General features: G+C 44.5%; 1 protein-coding gene across 1 annotated transcript in view; it reads left to right on the forward strand.

Moving 5' to 3' along the window:
* celsr1a (cadherin EGF LAG seven-pass G-type receptor 1a) overlaps positions 1-17,500 on the forward strand; it is a gene marked incomplete at its 5' end in the record, with an annotated part of 187,771 nt that overhangs the window by 64,465 nt on the left and 105,806 nt on the right. Inside the window, 2 exons of the mRNA XM_080754310.1 lie at positions 10,079-10,452; positions 12,000-12,288. Coding sequence (XP_080610436.1) covers positions 10,079-10,452; positions 12,000-12,288 — 663 coding nt within the window. The remainder of the gene's footprint in view (positions 1-10,078; positions 10,453-11,999; positions 12,289-17,500) is intronic.

The following is a 17,500-nucleotide window of genomic DNA, read 5'->3' on the forward strand; positions in this document are numbered from 1 at the left end:
CGCAATGCACTATGGGGCGTAGGAAACTCGTGGATAGAAACCAGGACTACTGCATGTTTTTGTGTGAGGGCCTATGCCCAAGGAGACACGGGGAGAACATGCAAACTCACCACAGAAAGGCCCTATCGCCAAACCCCACCTAGGGTGTGGGTGCTGATGACGCGGGTGGAGGAACACGCCCCCCGCGCCCACAGCTTCCCCCGGCGGGAATCGAACCCAGGACCTTCGAGCTGTGAGGCGAAGTGCTAACCACTGCACCACCGTGCCCAAGGGATCATTCTTTTAAATGAACAACTTGAACCCTCGCATCCTTATTCTGAGGAGAACTTTAGCCGAAAATAGCCGATCTACAAGCTCTCAACGCCAATAGGTTTGGTGTAGAGGTAAAAAAGAGCAGAACAAAAGGTAAAGTTTACAAAATATCGACGATTTAAGTGGTTAAATGTCTGAAAATACACATTAACATGAATCCAACATAGTGCTGTCAAACAAGTCTATGAATCTATCTATGAAATTGATGAAAATATGCATCACACATTTATACAATATGTAGAGGGGGTCCCTACTTCATATCTCTCTCAGCTAAGAGGTCCTTGGCCTGAAAACGTTGAAGACCCCTGGTGTAGAGGGAAAGAAAAGACCATGTACACCAGTAAGACTCCCTAATCGGGAGATAAGCGACCGTTGGTCGCTTATCTCCACAATATGGAGATAACCAACACATCCCTCCATATATGGAGATAACCGACGAATCTCACTAAGTCTGACCTCACAAGCCCCATATTTGGACACGAACAACATATAACTCCATATATAGAGACATAGCTGCTACATCAGTATGACATCACACTGCTGACATCAGTATGACATCACACCGTACACAAATGACCCTTATATAAGACCGGCATTATCTACCGACAGATTAGATGCAAGCAGGATCTCGACTCTGACACAACTCATCGGCTCATAAGCTGGTTCTCCCTCCATATATGGAGATAACCGACGAATCTCACTAAGTCTGACCTCACAAGCCCCATATTTGGACACGAACAACATATAACTCCATATATAGAGACATAGCTGCTGACATCAGTATGACATCACACTGCTGACATCAGTATGACATCACACCGTACACAAATCGATTTTGACATCTTGTTACTAATCTGTCGGTAGATAATGCCGGTCTTATATAAGGGTCATTTGTGTACGGTGTGATGTCATACTGATTGCGGTCATTTGTGTACGGTGTGATGTCATACTGATGTCAGCAGTGTGATGTCTTACTGATGCGGAGATATGAGCAGGGCAAAGGTGTGACGTGTGACGTGTGACCGACGGACGGACGGACGGACGGACGGACGGACGGACGGCCGGTGGAGGTTTTGATACCAGTAAGACTCCCTAATCGGGAGATAAGCGACCGTTGGTCGCTTATCTCCTGTCACACTGCTGACATCAGTATGACATCACACCGTACACAAATGACCCTTATATAAGACCGGCATTATCTACCGACAGATTAGTAACAAGATGTCAAAATCGTTGAAGGTTGAATCTCCACATATGGAGATAACCAACACATCCCTCCATATATGGAGATAACCGACGAATCTCACTAAGTCTGACCTCACAAGCCCCATATTTGGACACGAACAACATATAACTCCATATATAGAGACATAGCTGCTGACATCAGTATGACATCACACTGCTGACATCAGTATGACATCACACCGTACACAAATGACCCTTATATAAGACCGGCATTATCTACCGACAGATTAGATGCAAGCAGGATCTCGACTCTGACACAACTCATCGGCTCATAAGCTGGTTCTCCCTCCATATATGGAGATAACCGACGAATCTCACTAAGTCTGACCTCACAAGCCCCATATTTGGACACGAACAACATATAACTCCATATATAGAGACATAGCTGCTGACATCAGTATGACATCACACTGCTGACATCAGTATGACATCACACCGTACACAAATGACCCTGACGGCACACACCAAGCAGTGCGATGTCATACTGATGCGGAGATATGAGCAGGGCAAAGGTATGACGTGTGACGTGTGACCGACGGACGGACGGACGGCCGGTGGAGGTTTTGATACTAAACTGCGACCTGACGGTCGCAACTAAACTGCGACCTGACGGTCGCAATTATAGAGCCCTGGGGACTCTGGCCATGCCAAGTATACAATGTTCAAGTCTTTCTCTCTGCTATTGTCCACTAACTGATACGTAAACAGTCTATCTGTACGAGTCATTCTCAATAAACCACCTAATCCATCAATGTGTTCAGTCACACCAATCTGTTTACACAGCTACAGTGCAATCTTATCAGCACCATTAGGCCTTGATAGTACTACAGCCAAATACTTGCCTATAAACATGTTAGCGCTATTGATTAGGGCAGTGTGTAGTGTTAATAAATATTTTATATACTGTATGCTGGATTGGTAATGGAATATCAGTTTGTTATTATAATAGCGACACAGGCAGCTCAGCTAATGGTTTTAAATGGACCCAGGACTGTTAGACCTAATAGACAACTTCCAAAGATTGTTTTATTGAATTATGAGGCTACATTGTGACTTTGGTTGTTTGTTTGGCACTATGTGTGTTGTTTTCAATTGGCGGCGGCATCTTTTGTAATCTCCAGAGTAAAAGTCCTTTTAAATCCATCCGTGTGTGTTTGTACATGCATACAATTTCGTGCATGCACGGGTTGTGCACATGTGTGCGTGGGTGAGATGTATGCATTCACATATATAGTTTATATTGCCGTGGCATCTGTGTGAAGTGACACACCCTGCAGAAAGAGCCTTTCAAATGTGTGTGTGTGTGTCTGCAAGTGTATGCATGTTTGTCGGAAAATGTGTGTGTGTGTGTGTGTGTGTGTGTGTGTGTGTGTGTGTGTGTGTGTGTGCGCGCGTGCGTGCATGCGTGCGTGCGTGCGTGCGTGCGTGCGTGCGTGCGTGCGATTCCATTATAACAGCTGGTAGGCACTATAAATAGCGTGTTAAAGGATGGACAGAGAGCATCCCTCATGCTACACCTCATGCTTTTTAAACTGGTTCTCAGTAGTAGTTGCACACAGTCAAATCCAGACTATTAATTAATGTACGTCTGACTGATTTCTACACTACAAAAAAAGAATAAAATCTGCACACCAATAAAGTAGTCCTGTTTGGTATTTGGTGCTTTATTGGTGTGTGAAACTGCGGATTACATGTTTGGGCTTTTGATCCAGCACCCAGCCAATAGTAGGTTCCAGGATGTGCATGTCTTTTGTGTTTTTCTCCCTTACATTTGTACACTCCCCAATAAATGAATATGAGGACATTCATTCATTCATTCATTCATTCATTCATTCATTCATTCATTCATTCATTCATAGCCTTTATTTAAACTCGGAGTATAATTGAGGGTCAGGCCCTCATTTGCAACAACGCCGAGATACAGTACAAATCAACAATCAACAGCAATATACATTTACATACAGCAATATTAAAATATAAATCAGAAGATAGAATACAAGAACAATAAAATATTCAAGAGACTAAAACAGATTTCATTTTTAAAGTAGTTACAATCTAAAATTGATCTAAAGATTACTGTGTGTTTAAAGTATGATTGGTGCTGGGTTTAGAGCTTGCAGATCTATTACTTGTGAACTATGTGATGCTGTATTGTAGTATGATCAGGCGGGGCATTACGTAATCTACCAACAAATTGAATATTGACATAATAAGAGGATTCTGCCCGACAGTAACGATAAAGTATTAAAGCAGGGGTCTTTGTCTTTTTCAGGCCAAGGACCCCTTAGCTGAGAGAGAGATGAAGCAGGGACCCCCACTACCTTTTCATAGATTCCATATAGTTTCATTGTTTGACAGCACAATCTTCAGTGTATTTTGGATTCGTGTCAATTTGTGTTTTCAGATATTTAACCACTTGAACGGTCAATACTTAATAAACTTGACCTTTCACTCTGTACTTGGTCTGCTCTTTTCCCCCCTACACCAAACCTCTTTGCCAAAAATAGCCTATCTACAAACGCGCATATACCGGTAGATCTGCTATTTTTGGCTTAAGTTCTCAGAATAAGGACACTAGTGGTTGATATAAAAAAGGAGAAAAAAGTTTCTATCACACAAAGATTTGGAGGACCCCCTGTAGTAACTCTGAGGTCCCCCTAGGGGTCCCGGACCCCCTGTTGAAGACCCCTTTATTAAAGTATTAAAATGTAAATGAAGGATTCTCTGTGATTCTTTATGAGGTCATCTGCAACGGGGGACTCCCCATTAAGGGTATAGCTTTGAATAAGTTTCTATTAACACTCTCTCACACATTCTGCTGTGTGGTACAGAAACTTTTTTTTAGAATAGTTTCCAGACATTCTGTCATAATAACATCATGCTCTCCATGGTTTTTAATTGGCCCGTGTCCCATTACAAGTCTCTCTGATCAGAGGGTCCCGAACGTGCAAATCCCCCCGTCATGCCTTCACAAGCACTGAAGCTGATGAGTGTGTGAGTGACGTCCGTGGACCCTCTGTGGGTGATAATCTCACATGGCTGACTTAGTAGTTGAAACAGCCTGCCATGTTAGCATGTGTGCGGAGACCACCATGTCAAACACGACCAGTCCTGCATCGGGGTGGGTGCATGCGTGTCAGTGTGTATGTGTGTGCGTGCGTGTATGTCCATTATAACGGGCCACTGTTGTTTAGGTTGAGTGGTAACAGATTGTGTCAGGAACCACTTGGTCATGCACTCACCCGTCTAGGTTTGTACAACTGCCGCAGTGTGTTTGGACAAGGTGTGAGCTTTGTGTGTGTGTGTGTGTGTGTGTGTGTGTGTGTGTGTGTGTGTGTGTGTGTGTGTGTGTGTGTGTGTGTGTGTGTGTGTGTGTGTGTGTGTGTGTGTGTGTGTGTGTGTGTGTGTGTGTGCCTCGCATACAGACTGATTTTATGTGTGACTCTGTAAAGTCATGTGGAAGGAAAGACAGGCAGACAGACAGACAGACAGACAGACAGACAGACAGACAGACAGACAGACAGACAGACAGACAGACAGACAGGTGTGCAGTGTTCTAAACAGGTTTACAGATACTCTCTCTGTTAGCTCGGGATGACACATTTAATCCAGCTGTTGGCTCGATGTATTGTGTGTGTGTGTGTGTGTGTGTGTGTGTGTGTGCGTGCGTGTGCGCGTGCGCGTGCGGGTGCGTGTGCGTGTGTGTGTGGATGGATGTGTAGTGTAAAGTATAGCTTTTGCACGATTGAATTGAATATGTATCTGCGGAACCGAGTCACATTAAATGTAATAGACTACAATTTCAAGTACTTGTCAGGGTTCTTATGACTTCCTATCTAGCCAAGCTTTATAAACCATGAAGAAATATATATATTTTTAAAGACAAAGCAAAAAGAAAAGAAAAAAAAAGCGAATATTCAACTTCGGTGAATATTTATTCAAATATTTGGTGAATGCCCTAGTGGGTGGTGGTGGTGGTGGGGGGGGGGGGGGGTCCCCAGTTAAAACATGATTATTTTGGGGGCGGCATCTTGAAAAGGTTGAGAACCACTGGTCCAGTATGTGTGCTGTGTCAGGGATCAATACGATGTGTAATGTGCTGTTCTGAGGTGTTAACTCTACCACTCTGTTGGATGACCTCTGACCTCCGCTCATTAGCTCTGCAAGCCTGCCTGTCCACGCCCTGTGTGTGTGTGTGTGTGTGTGTGTGTGTGTGTGTGTGTGCGTGTGTGTGTTAGTCGGTGGGGGCAGATTGGGGTCCTGAGAAATGACCTAATCTGTAAGTGAGAGTGACTGACAGGGCAACTGTAGCCTAGCTTAAGTCCCCTCACTGTCTCTCTCTCTCTCTCTCTGTCTCTCTCTCTCTCTCTCTCTCTCTCTCTCTGTCTGTCTGTCTGTCTCTCTCTCTCTCTCTCTCTCTCTCTCTCTCTCACTGCAACCTGACCTCTCTCCCCCATGCTGGTCCCCGCTGTGGATTTTCGTCTGTTCTCAGTCTCACCACCTGTTGCCCAACTGTAGTGAAAACTCAACATATGCACGTCGTCCTCTGAACAACCTATAGCCTCCTGTTTCCTTCCATATATACTGTACTGTACTACAGGGGTCTTCCACGTTTTCAGGCCAAGGACCCCTTAGTCGTCGAGAGAGCGAGATGAAGCGGGGACCCCCACAACCCATAGATACCATATAGTTTCATCGTTTAACAGCACAAGCATCAGTGTATTTTGGATTCATGTCAATTTGTGTTTTTAGATATTTAACCACTTGAACCGTCAATACTTACAAAACTTGACCTTTCACTCTGTACTTAGTCTTTTTCTCCCTACACCAAACGTCTTTGCCAAAAATAGCCGATCTACAAGCTCTGCGAGGCGTTGTGAGCTTGTAGTTCTGCTATTTTTGGCTAATGTTCTCAGAATATGGACACTAGGGTTCAAGAGGTTAATATATCAAAATAAATAAAAAATAAAATTAAAAGGTTTCTATCACACTAAGATTTGGAGGACCCCCTGTAGTAACTACTTAGGACCCCCTAGGGGTCCTGGACCCCCTGTTGAAGACCCCTGCTGTACCATAACAGTATAGTATAGGCTCCAGACCAAAGTATAGACGCCTGTTAAGCCCCGGTCGGCCCCCGGGGGCAGCGTTCCCCCCGAGGCAGGGTAACTCACATTGATCCGGTTGCACCTCTCGTCTCGGCCCAAGCCCTCGAATCAAATGGAATCCAAACCGGCTGGCACCCGCTTAATCCAATCTAGCGGCAAAACCGCTACACAAAAAAAAACAAGCCAAGCTGTTAAACTGGCAAGCAGACAGGCGGGGGAGAGGGAGAGGGCAGGAGAGAGAGAGAGAGAGGGATGGAAACAAAGAGATTGAGAAAGAGAAAAATAAATAAAGAGATTTTAAAGGACAACTTTGTTTTTTTACAACAAGGGTTCATATTTTAGATAGTCATTAGAGAAAAGAAAAGATGACTGTTCAAATGTTTTCATTTCATTTTAGTGATATTAACAATTTTGATTTGCATGCATGCCCTCAGGTTGGGGGCATGCATGCAAGCGGCTAAATATGTCTTTTTAGACACAATAAGCCCATTGCCAAGATGTACCGCAATCTTTCATGGGCAGATGTGACTTATGGGCTGGTGTAAATAGTAACAAAGAAATTGCTGGCTTATTGTGTCTAAAAAGCCAAATTTAGCTACTTGTACGCATGCCCCCACCCACTGAAATCAAAATACTAAAATCGCTAAAACAATAGAAATGTTTAGTTGTAGTAGAAAATGGCAGTAAATGAAAACATTTTAACCCTCATCTTTTCTTTTCTCTGATTACAATCTAAAATATGAACCCTTGTTGTAAAAAAACAAAGTTGTCCTTTAAGAAAAAAAAAGAAGATTGTAAATGAAAGAAAGAAAGAAAGAAAGAAAGAAAGAAAGAAAGAAAGAAAAGATATGGCAGACAGATACAGAACAAAAGGGTATGGAGAGAGAACAAACAGACAGACAGACAGACAGACTGACAGAGATAGAAGAGGAACTTTTTTTTACATTCAGTTTTGACACTTCTTTCATTTCACTTTTTCATTCTTCTGACTTTTGCTCTTGTATTTTATTAAGCGTTGATGAAAGCTCCTCACTGGCAGCTGTGTTGTTATTGTGCAACGTGATAAAACAAAACTCCCCGTGCCCTGTGAGAGAAAAGACACAAGTAAGAAGAGAAAGGATGATGTAAGGTAAAGAAAGACAAGCTCAGAGGAAAAAGAAACAAAGAGCTGGAGAGAACAGTGTGTGTGTGTGTGTGTGTGTGTGTGTGTGTGTGTGTGTGTGTGTGTGTGTGTGTGTGTGTGTGAGTGTGTGTGAGTGTGAGTGTGAGTGTGAGTGTGAGAGAGAGAGAGAGAGAGAGAGAGAGAGAGAGAGAGAGAGAGAGAGAGAGAGAGACAGAGCCCTGACAATAGGCTGGTCATGTAAAAGTGTAATATAATACGAGTCAGAAAGCAGGCAGGAGACACACACACACACACACACACACACACACACACACACACACACACACACACACACACACACCTTTATAGGGAGATAATTGAAAAAATCCGGTAACACGTCCATCCCTGTCGATGAAAACAAATGTCGATTTTGAATTTTTCATCTTATTGTCAGTTGTTGCCACATTATCATCTTTCGTTTCTACTGGAGGACTCAATCTGATCCTTATCTCCCCACGTGTCTGTGGTTCCCATACGTACCTGAAGGATTTTTAATTTGAACGTTTTCATCGCCCAGGTTGCTTATTCAGCCCCCGGGGGGCGGGAAGACATTCATGAGGGGATCTTCGTTTAACTGCACATGTTTCAACAAATGCTTGTTTTTCCCCAGATGATCTTTTCGAATCACCACAGTAATCTGGCAGTAACCGCCGCGGTTGGACTCACATTTCCATGCCGTCGATACGGCAAGTTCTGACAATACATGAGATGGGTTCAAGTTGCAGCTATAAACCACATGAACCCTCGTGTCATCTATTCTGGGGCAATAGGGATGGATTATTTTGTCCCTTGTTGGATTACCTGTCATCATGTGGACCAGTGTTCATTTCGTCGACTACCTTGTTTCACTGACGAAAACCAAATAAAAAAATCTTTGGCACGTTATGTTTAATGTCATGCACAGTACATACTGTACCTGCTGCTGCTGTGTATAGAGTGTATATATATATTATATATATATATATATATATATATATATATAGTAAAAGCATCAATACTGCACTGTATATGTACTCTGTTACAAGTAAATGTCCAGAATTAAAAATGTACTTGAGTAAAAGTATGAAAGTATTGGCATCACATTTTACTTAAAAGTATCATAAGTAAAAGTACTATTTCGGCAAAGAGGTTTGGTGTAGAGGGGAAAAAGAGAAGACTAAGTACAGAGTGAAAGGTCAAGTTTATTAAGTATTGACGGTCCAAGCGGTTAAATATCTGAAAACACAAATTGACATGAATCAAAAATACACTGACGATTGCACTGTCAAACGATGAAACCATATGGAATCAATGAAACAGTAGTGGGGGTCCCGGCTTTGTTACTCTCTCAACTAAGGGGTCCTTGGCCTGAAAACGTTGAAGACCCCTGATGTAGAGCGAAAACAGGAGGGGGCCTGGTATAAAGCCCTGGAGGTCCCCAGTCAGTATATACTGAGTATAGGGTTTTACAAGGTCAAGGAATGGGTTGTCATGCTTGAGCAAGTCGCGAGCGATTGTTATTTCAGATGAAAGTCGAGCACTTCCAGACGATTTAACCTTCACCTAACCAGAGAAAGAAAGGCTTATGTTTTCACAAGTGTGTTGATGTTGCCTCAAAGCTCCCTGTGTGCTCTAAGATAAGTGATATGTCCCAAAAAAAATCACAGACCCGGAACGTTTTCTGTTGACGGAGAGCAGTGTACGCCTCACACTGAAAGATGACCTGTTGGTTGATGTCATGATGAGAGGTTTTTGGAAATAACTAACGTGCCGCTTTACATGTTTAGTGTGTAGATTTACTCTACACCGGGGGTCATCAATATGTCCGTACACAGACAACTGTGTCTGTGGGAAAGTGACACATTTTTGATTTTCAGTTTTACACACCATAATAATGTTCTTATTTTAATCATAATACTCAATAACTGAATATCTTCAGAATATGTATGACACTGATTTACTACTACGACACTATGGCACATTATGTACGTAGTTCTAGTGACTGTGCAACATTTTATTTGCAAGGACCCCCATACATTTTGGCATTTGTACACTCTCAGGATTACAGACCTGCTATGGTCATTCAGGGCCATCTCTTTATAGGTTTTACAATTTTTTTATGTCGTTGACAATAAATGTCCACTACAAACCAACATGGCGATGAGTGACCCCTGCTCTGCACCCCATGGAACTCTCTCAAGGAAGACAGTGACATTTTCTTGATTAATTCATCAACATCTCACCAACATCTCTCTCTCTTTCTCTCTCTCTACAGACGGCGTCCATCGTGCGGTGGCCCTGTGCACGCTGCGCGTCACCGTCATCACGGACGACATGCTGACCAACAGCATCACGGTGCGCCTGGAGAACATGTCCCAGGAGCGCTTCCTGTCGCCGCTGCTCTCGCTCTTCCTGGAGGGCGTGGCCGCCGTGCTCTCCACCCGCCGCGACGCCGTGTTCGTCTTCAACATCCAGAACGACACGGACGTGCGCGGCTCCATCCTCAACGTCACCTTCTCCGCCCTGCAGCCGGGGGCCGCCGGCGGCGGGGCCGGGGGCCGGGGGGCGCGCAGGTACTTCCCCTCGGAGGAGCTGCAGGAGCAGATCTACCTCAACCGCACCCTGCTGAGGCTCATATCACTGCAGCAGGTAAACACACACTCACACACACGCACATGCGTTGTGAGCATGTAGATCTGCTATTTTCACAATAGAACCGTGTTTTATAAAATGTAACTCTTAGTGCTCGTAGGGTGGGGGGTCCCCAGTTAAAATATGATTATTTTGGGGGTCGCGTGAAAAGGTTGAGAACCACTGAACTAGTCGAATACTATAACCACTAGTCGACACTGTGGCTACTAGTCGATTTCTTTAAAATGATGATTTAAATGATTGTTTATTGTTTTTATGAATCAGGGCTGTGCATCTACAGCAGATATGCAGCAGTGGGAACTGAAACAATTGCACATCCATAGTAACAGAGTAACAAACATAACAAATCATCATAATAGTTATACAGTAGATGATGTTTTGCCTTCAGTGTGGGGCATGCAAACAGCAGACATGACTCCTTAAATCACAACCTTTTACTGGTTGTATCTGAGAATAAGTTAAGCTTTATTGGATGAGAAAATATGATGTGTCTCCACAACTAGTCGACTACTTTGTGTTAGTAGCCGACAACTATTAAAATGCAGGAGTCATGAATGCCCGAAGTCGCACGCACGTTAATTTTACTTGTGAAGACGTCAACATTTTAGGATGCCAATTTTACAAATGCAGATTCTCCCATTGTTTGGCTCATTTTAAGCCTGATTTTACTTGCACTATGTAAACAGTGTGTATTACAGTATATTATCTCTGTCGGGTGGAAATCCCAAACTGTGACTTTTCAGGATTCAAATTCAAATTCAAAATGAGAGAGGGCGAGATCATTTAGCGACCTCCAACCGGGTTGCGACCTGGGCGGGCAGTTTTCAGCGACCGGGTCGCTAAATCTACCGACCGGGTCGCTAAATCACCGACCGGGCCGCAAAATCACCGACCGGGTTGCTAAATCTTCCGATCGGGTCGCTAAATCTACCGACCGGGCCGCAAAATCACCGACTGGGTCGCTTAAGCGACCGTCCGGGTCGCTTATCCACCGACCGGGCTGCTAACCCTAACCCTAAACCTAACCCTAACCCTAACCCTAACTAACCCTAGCTAATTACCAACCGCCGGTCCGGGTCGCGTCCTGGGCGTTAATTCTACCGACCGGGTCGCTAAATCTACAGACCGGGCCGCTAATCATTGACCTGGCCGCTAAATATACCGACTGGGTCGCTAAATATACCGACCGGGCCGCTAAATCACCGACCTGGTCCCGGTCGGTGATTTAGCGGCCCGGTCGGTATATTTAGCGACCCGGTCGCTAGATTTAGCGACCCGGTCGGTGAATACTAACGACCAGGTTGCGACCAGGTTGGAGGTCGCTAAATGATCTCGCTCCTACTGTTCAAAATTCAAATTCATCTACAAGCTTGTGGATAAGCTACTTTTTGCTACTTTTGTGCAACGCCGTAGGATGATCAAGTAGGGTGTTAATTTACGATAAAAACACACAAATATAAGAAAAGTAATAAAATAGAAGATAAGAGGTTTTTTCCCGACAGCAACGATATACCGGTTCAACCTTTAAACCTCCCCACCTGTAGGTGCTGCCGTTCGACGACAACATCTGCCTGCGTGAGCCCTGTGAGAACTACATGAAGTGCGTCTCCGTGCTGAAGTTCGACAGCTCGCCGCCCTTCATCTCCTCCGACACGGTTCTGTTCCGGCCCATCCACCCCATCAACGGCCTGCGCTGCCGCTGCCCGGCCGGCTTCACCGGAGACTACTGCGAGACGGAGATAGACCTGTGCTACTCCGGCCCGTGCCGCAACAACGGCAAGTGCCGCAGCCGCGAGGGGGGCTACACCTGCGAGTGCCAGGAAGACTTCACCGGTGAGTGGCTGCTTGTTCCCCTTGTGACCTTTTAGGGGCTGTGTTCCACCAAGCCTGTTTTTTTTTTATTTTCTGAGCATGTATTGAATTGTTTTCAATTGGAGGGTAACCGGAACGCTCACCCCCAAACACAATAGCCAGCGGTTCTTGTATTCTTTTTATCGTTTTACTGAGGTTAAGGTAGGTTTAGGGCCGATGCATACTCCTTTTACAGACACATTTATTTTGGTTCGGTTCGGGAGGTCACAAAATCTCGGTCGAACAGCTGAATAAATGGTGGTACCCGCCCCCGAACCTCTGAATGAAATCATATTGTCATTTAGAAATACATTTGTCTCTAAAAGGCGTAGTTTTACTGAGGTTACGTTTAGGAATACCTAGTGGCGACCTTTCCGAGGTCGCTTTTGGGGCGAGCGTTCTTGTATCCAATGGGAGTGACCAGGTTCTGAGCCTGTATTCTGTGCTGTACATTCATTTTTACCTGGGTGCCCAGAGTTGAAATAGGGTCTATTTACTCACCCTGTGATGCATTGGACACGTTTTTGTTTGCGTCCTATTCCTTCATGGTTAATGAAGAATGCAAAAAGGAGGAGAACATGGGCTGAGTTCACACGCAGGCTGAATTCTGGGTTCCCAAGAACTCGGAATTAGTGCTACCCACTGAGCAGGGCGCAAACTATATGTTCAGAGCACCTTATCTGAATACAAATCCAGAACCAGTGAAATAAGTTGCGCAGTTCACGTAGTGGAAAAGACCTTTAGAATCAAGAAGGTTTTATTTGACACTAAGAAAGAGTTTAAACACTGACTGTTGATACAGTTTTACTGCTGTTAATTAAGTCTTCTCTTAACTTTTTGGCATCTTCATTCACCATGAAGGAATGCAACGCAAACAAACAATTCTCCATGAATTCATGTCTTCATGGGGCGAGTAATTGATAGGAAAATCTTCATTTTGTGCGTGAAGTTTTCCTTTAAACTACTCTTCAATGCTGGCCAGTCACTACTAACCTCAACCAGATTTTAGCACGTTTAGCACGCTAATTTACACACATCCCACAGGCATTTGGAAATGATTTTTATCGCACATGAGTAAATGTTTTTCGCCCTCGTATCATTCTCAACCGCTGATGCGTGCAGCTGTTAGATGTATGAGTGACTCATTGTAACTATGTTAGCGCCATCACAGATGTGTCTGCTAATTAATACTTTAATGAGCCTCCGCACCACTGTACTGACTACTCGTAAAAATGTCTCCCCACCCTTTACTGGTAGTTTGTGGTTGACCCCGACACTAAACTAGTGCTGAAAAGAAAATCACAAATTGTGATTGTTACACACCAGCGCGCGCGCGCGCACACACACACACACACACACACACACACACACACACACACACACACACACACACACACACACACACACACACACACACACACACACACACACACAAACACACACACAAACACACAAAGATTTATGGCTGTATAGAAGTGTATGGAATGTTGTCAAGCCGGCCAAGCCGGATTCATCCCGCCTCTTTAGGCTGTCATTGCCAGCATTTAATCGTCTTTAGTGGCTCCAAAACCTAATCTTAATTCTCTCATGAAAAATCGTTAAAACAAAAAAGAAAACCATAGAAATATATATATATAAAATAAAAAACAGCCTGCTACCGAGAGATTACTGGTCCCCCATATCCAATACTGATTTCTTGCAGCTAAACCAGTGATTCTCTATCTCTCTTTTAAATTCAAGGACCCCCCAGTTTGATATTGTCGGGTGGAAAGCTTATACAGTACGTCCAAAGGGGGTCCCCCAACCCCACGTTGGGAACCAGTGAGCTACTTAAAGCTATGGGAAGAAACTCAGAAAGCTTTCGGCGTCACCCATTGAAGCCCCCTGTCAGAAATATTTCCCCCCGCCGCTTCAACGATCTTCCCTCCTGCATTTCCTCCCTCCGATTTCCATCCGATACCTGGCTGCTCTGTGTCTGTCCTAATGGACCCCGGAGGCATGCCGACAGAAACACCACCCCAGCACCCCCCATCCCATCATCTTCTATTTACACCCTTATCTGATGTAATTACCCGATTATATCTGTCTCCGTCACTCACTCACCCACTCCCCCCCCCCCCCCCATTACCCCTCTCGCTGTCTGTCTCTCTCCCTCCCTAGTCAACTTTCCCTACCTCGCTCTCTCTCTCTCTCTCTCTCTCGCTCTCTCTCTCTCTCTCTCTCTCTCTCTCTCTCTCTCTCTCTCTCTCTCTCTCTCCTTCGTTCTCTGTGCACGATTTCCCCACCTTTCCACACTGTCTCCCTATAGTGCCTCTGCCTTTGAAGGTCACAGTTCAGCTCCAGATAGCTGAGGGTGCCATCGGGGACCATTATGGTGGCCGATGACAGGCAAGGGAGGGGGTAGCGGGAGGGGGGGGGGGGGGGGCATGCTGTCCTCTCCTTGGGTTTCCGACATTATGGGGGGGGAAACGGATCCTTCCTAATTCCTTTCTGGAATGAGGGATTACGCCGAAGAGAGAAGGGCCATTACCTGGTTCCATGCAACCGTGTGTGTGTGTGTGTGTGTGTGTGTGTGTGTGTGTGTGTGTGTGTGTGTGTGTGTGTGTGTGTGTGTGTGTGTGTGTGTGTGTGTGTGTGTGTACACACAGGATGGAGTGACTCGAACAGCAGATCTTGTCAGGGTCAGAGGAACGGATGATGCCTGATCTATAACATCGTTATACAGTGTCGCTTGACATCGTCGTTGTACAAATGGAAGCATTTGGTTCCATTTGTACACTCTCAGAGTTACAGAACTGTTATGGTCATTCAGTGCTAGCTCTTTATGTGTTTCTAGTAATACTATTGTCCACTCATTTTTGTATGTCCGTGGCAAAAATGGAATTTTGACAAAAATGTCCACCACAAGCCAGCATTCAGCATTAATCTTCGTGTTTTATAGCCAAACAAAACGTTGCTTGGCTAATGGAAGAATCTGTATCTGCAGGGCCAAGACACCAGGGCCAAAAGAATGCTGACATTCAGACTGATTGACACGCCTCCCACAAAGCCATAATGGAGTCCAGCGGCCACTTAGTAGAGAATCCTCCCACATCTAGCTCTACCGCAGCTAGGAAACCCAGCTAGATAATGCTAGTACTGGAGCTAAGACGGCTTCCGCAGGTCAATCAATATAGAATGCATGCTCAAAGCTACTCTTCCCTGGAACCAGGTTGTTAACACTGATGTCTTTTACCCCTTGGTCAATTTACAATACCACCAAAATACATTAATGTTAAAGGAAAGGTTCCGGTGGGGAGGTCGGATGGTGCCTTGCATGGTCCGCCATCGGTGTATGAATGTGAGTGTGAATGGGTGAATGTAATGCACAATCTATGTAAAGAGCCTTGGATAAAGGCGCTATATAAATGCACCATTTAACATTTACGCATGTGCTCAGTTCGGGGCTTTTGGTTGGCAGAGGGAGAGTAGGCTAGCAGCCAGGATTACAGTTTAGGCATTTGGCACTGGGTGAAAAATGAGATAAAAAAAAGAAAAACAGACAGTGGGACAACACTTTCAAGACTTAAAAAATAGCAGATGTACAAGCTCACAGCGCAACACGTAGTGACGTGCTGTGGGCTTGTATATCTGCTATTTTTGAATAGCCAACACTAAAATATAAGATGACACAGAATACAGATGCCTTCCCTGTCTCAATGGGGGTAGGGAAAAAAAAGTGAAATCAGTTTAAAGAAAGTGAGAGGATGGGGTAATGTGGATATGTGTGCTTAACTCCCATGAGACTGCAGTCATATCAGAGGAATCCTGAGGGGACTGCTAGTATTGATTAGCTGCTATTGATTAGCTGCTATTGATTAGCTGCTATTGGAGGAATACTGGGAGGTTTGTCTTATTCAGCACTGACTTCTGTGAGATCTTTTTCTCACGTTTCCCTTTCTTCATGTTCCTTAGTTTTTTGCTTTTATGCTTCTTCTTCTTCCTGCCTTTGTCATGTGTATCTATTTGCCTCAATCTCTCACACTTCACTTCAACCTCTTTAGATCTCTCTCTCTCTCTCTCTCTCTCTCTCTCTCTCTCTCTCTCTCTCTCTCTCTCTCTCTCTCTCTCTCTCTGCCCAAATATGGCCACAGTACCTTGTGTGTGTGTAGGCACTGTGTTTCTCATAAGAGGCACTGATGTTTAGTCTTTTCTTGAGCTGTGCTGGGCACTTTAAGGGGAGAATTAAACCACAGTGTGTTTTTGGATGGTCGGGACAATTCTTTTTTAAAACCCGCTAATTCAGTTTGAATCTGACCTCTCTAACTGTGCACCAAAGACTGTTGTTGCTATGCACCTTTATGAGCAAAAAAACACCAAAGTCGGAATTTGGGATCAAAACAGTCCATGCACAGCAAAGTCCTCCTCAGTGTTACCTTCTAACCTTTTGAGAATGTACAAATGTTATTTGTACTTGGTGTATTTATACATTCTCAGGCCTATATTAGCTGAATTTGACTTAAGAACAATTTAGACAATTAGAATTTAGAATTAAATCGCCGCCAAGAGGAGCTGAAATGGGATTTTGACCCTCAGGTCAAAATTATTGTCGAATCAGAAACAGGATAGTTTCAACTGTCTAACATAGACACAGGATCTAAATGTCTCAATAGTCGAGCAGGGAGACCAAATACAAGCTCCCCAATTCTATTAACATACTCTACCATACAGATTGGGCAACATTTTATTCACCAAAAAAATAAAAATAATTACATATGTGACGGAGAGAGTCGCAGCCCCAGCCTTGAAGCCTCAAAAGTCTAGTATCTCCCCCAGACCAAGGAGATGTCTCTTTGGTCTAGTGGTTAAGATATTGGACTTTCACGCGGGAGACCTGGGTACGAACCCGGGTGGGGAGGTTCGGATCACCTCCGTTACATTGGTGCCGTGACTCGATTCGGGCTTCCCCGTAGGAGGAGGTCAAAGGGTGAGTGTGACGGAGAGAGTCGCAGCCCTAGCCTTGAAGCCTCAAAAGTCTAGTATCTCCCCCGGAGCAAGGAGATGTCTCTTTGGTCTAGTGGTTAAGATATTGGACTTTCACGCGGGAGACCTGGGCATGAACCTGGGTGGGGAGGTTTGGATCACCTCCGTTACACATAATACAGCTTTAAATTGACAGTCCTGATCTTTTTTGAATGAATAACATTTTATTTCA

This window comes from Nannobrachium achirus (genome assembly GCF_963921795.1).
Source record: "Nannobrachium achirus genome assembly, chromosome: 23".
In the NCBI taxonomy this organism is placed as follows: domain Eukaryota; kingdom Metazoa; phylum Chordata; class Actinopteri; order Myctophiformes; family Myctophidae; genus Nannobrachium; species Nannobrachium achirus.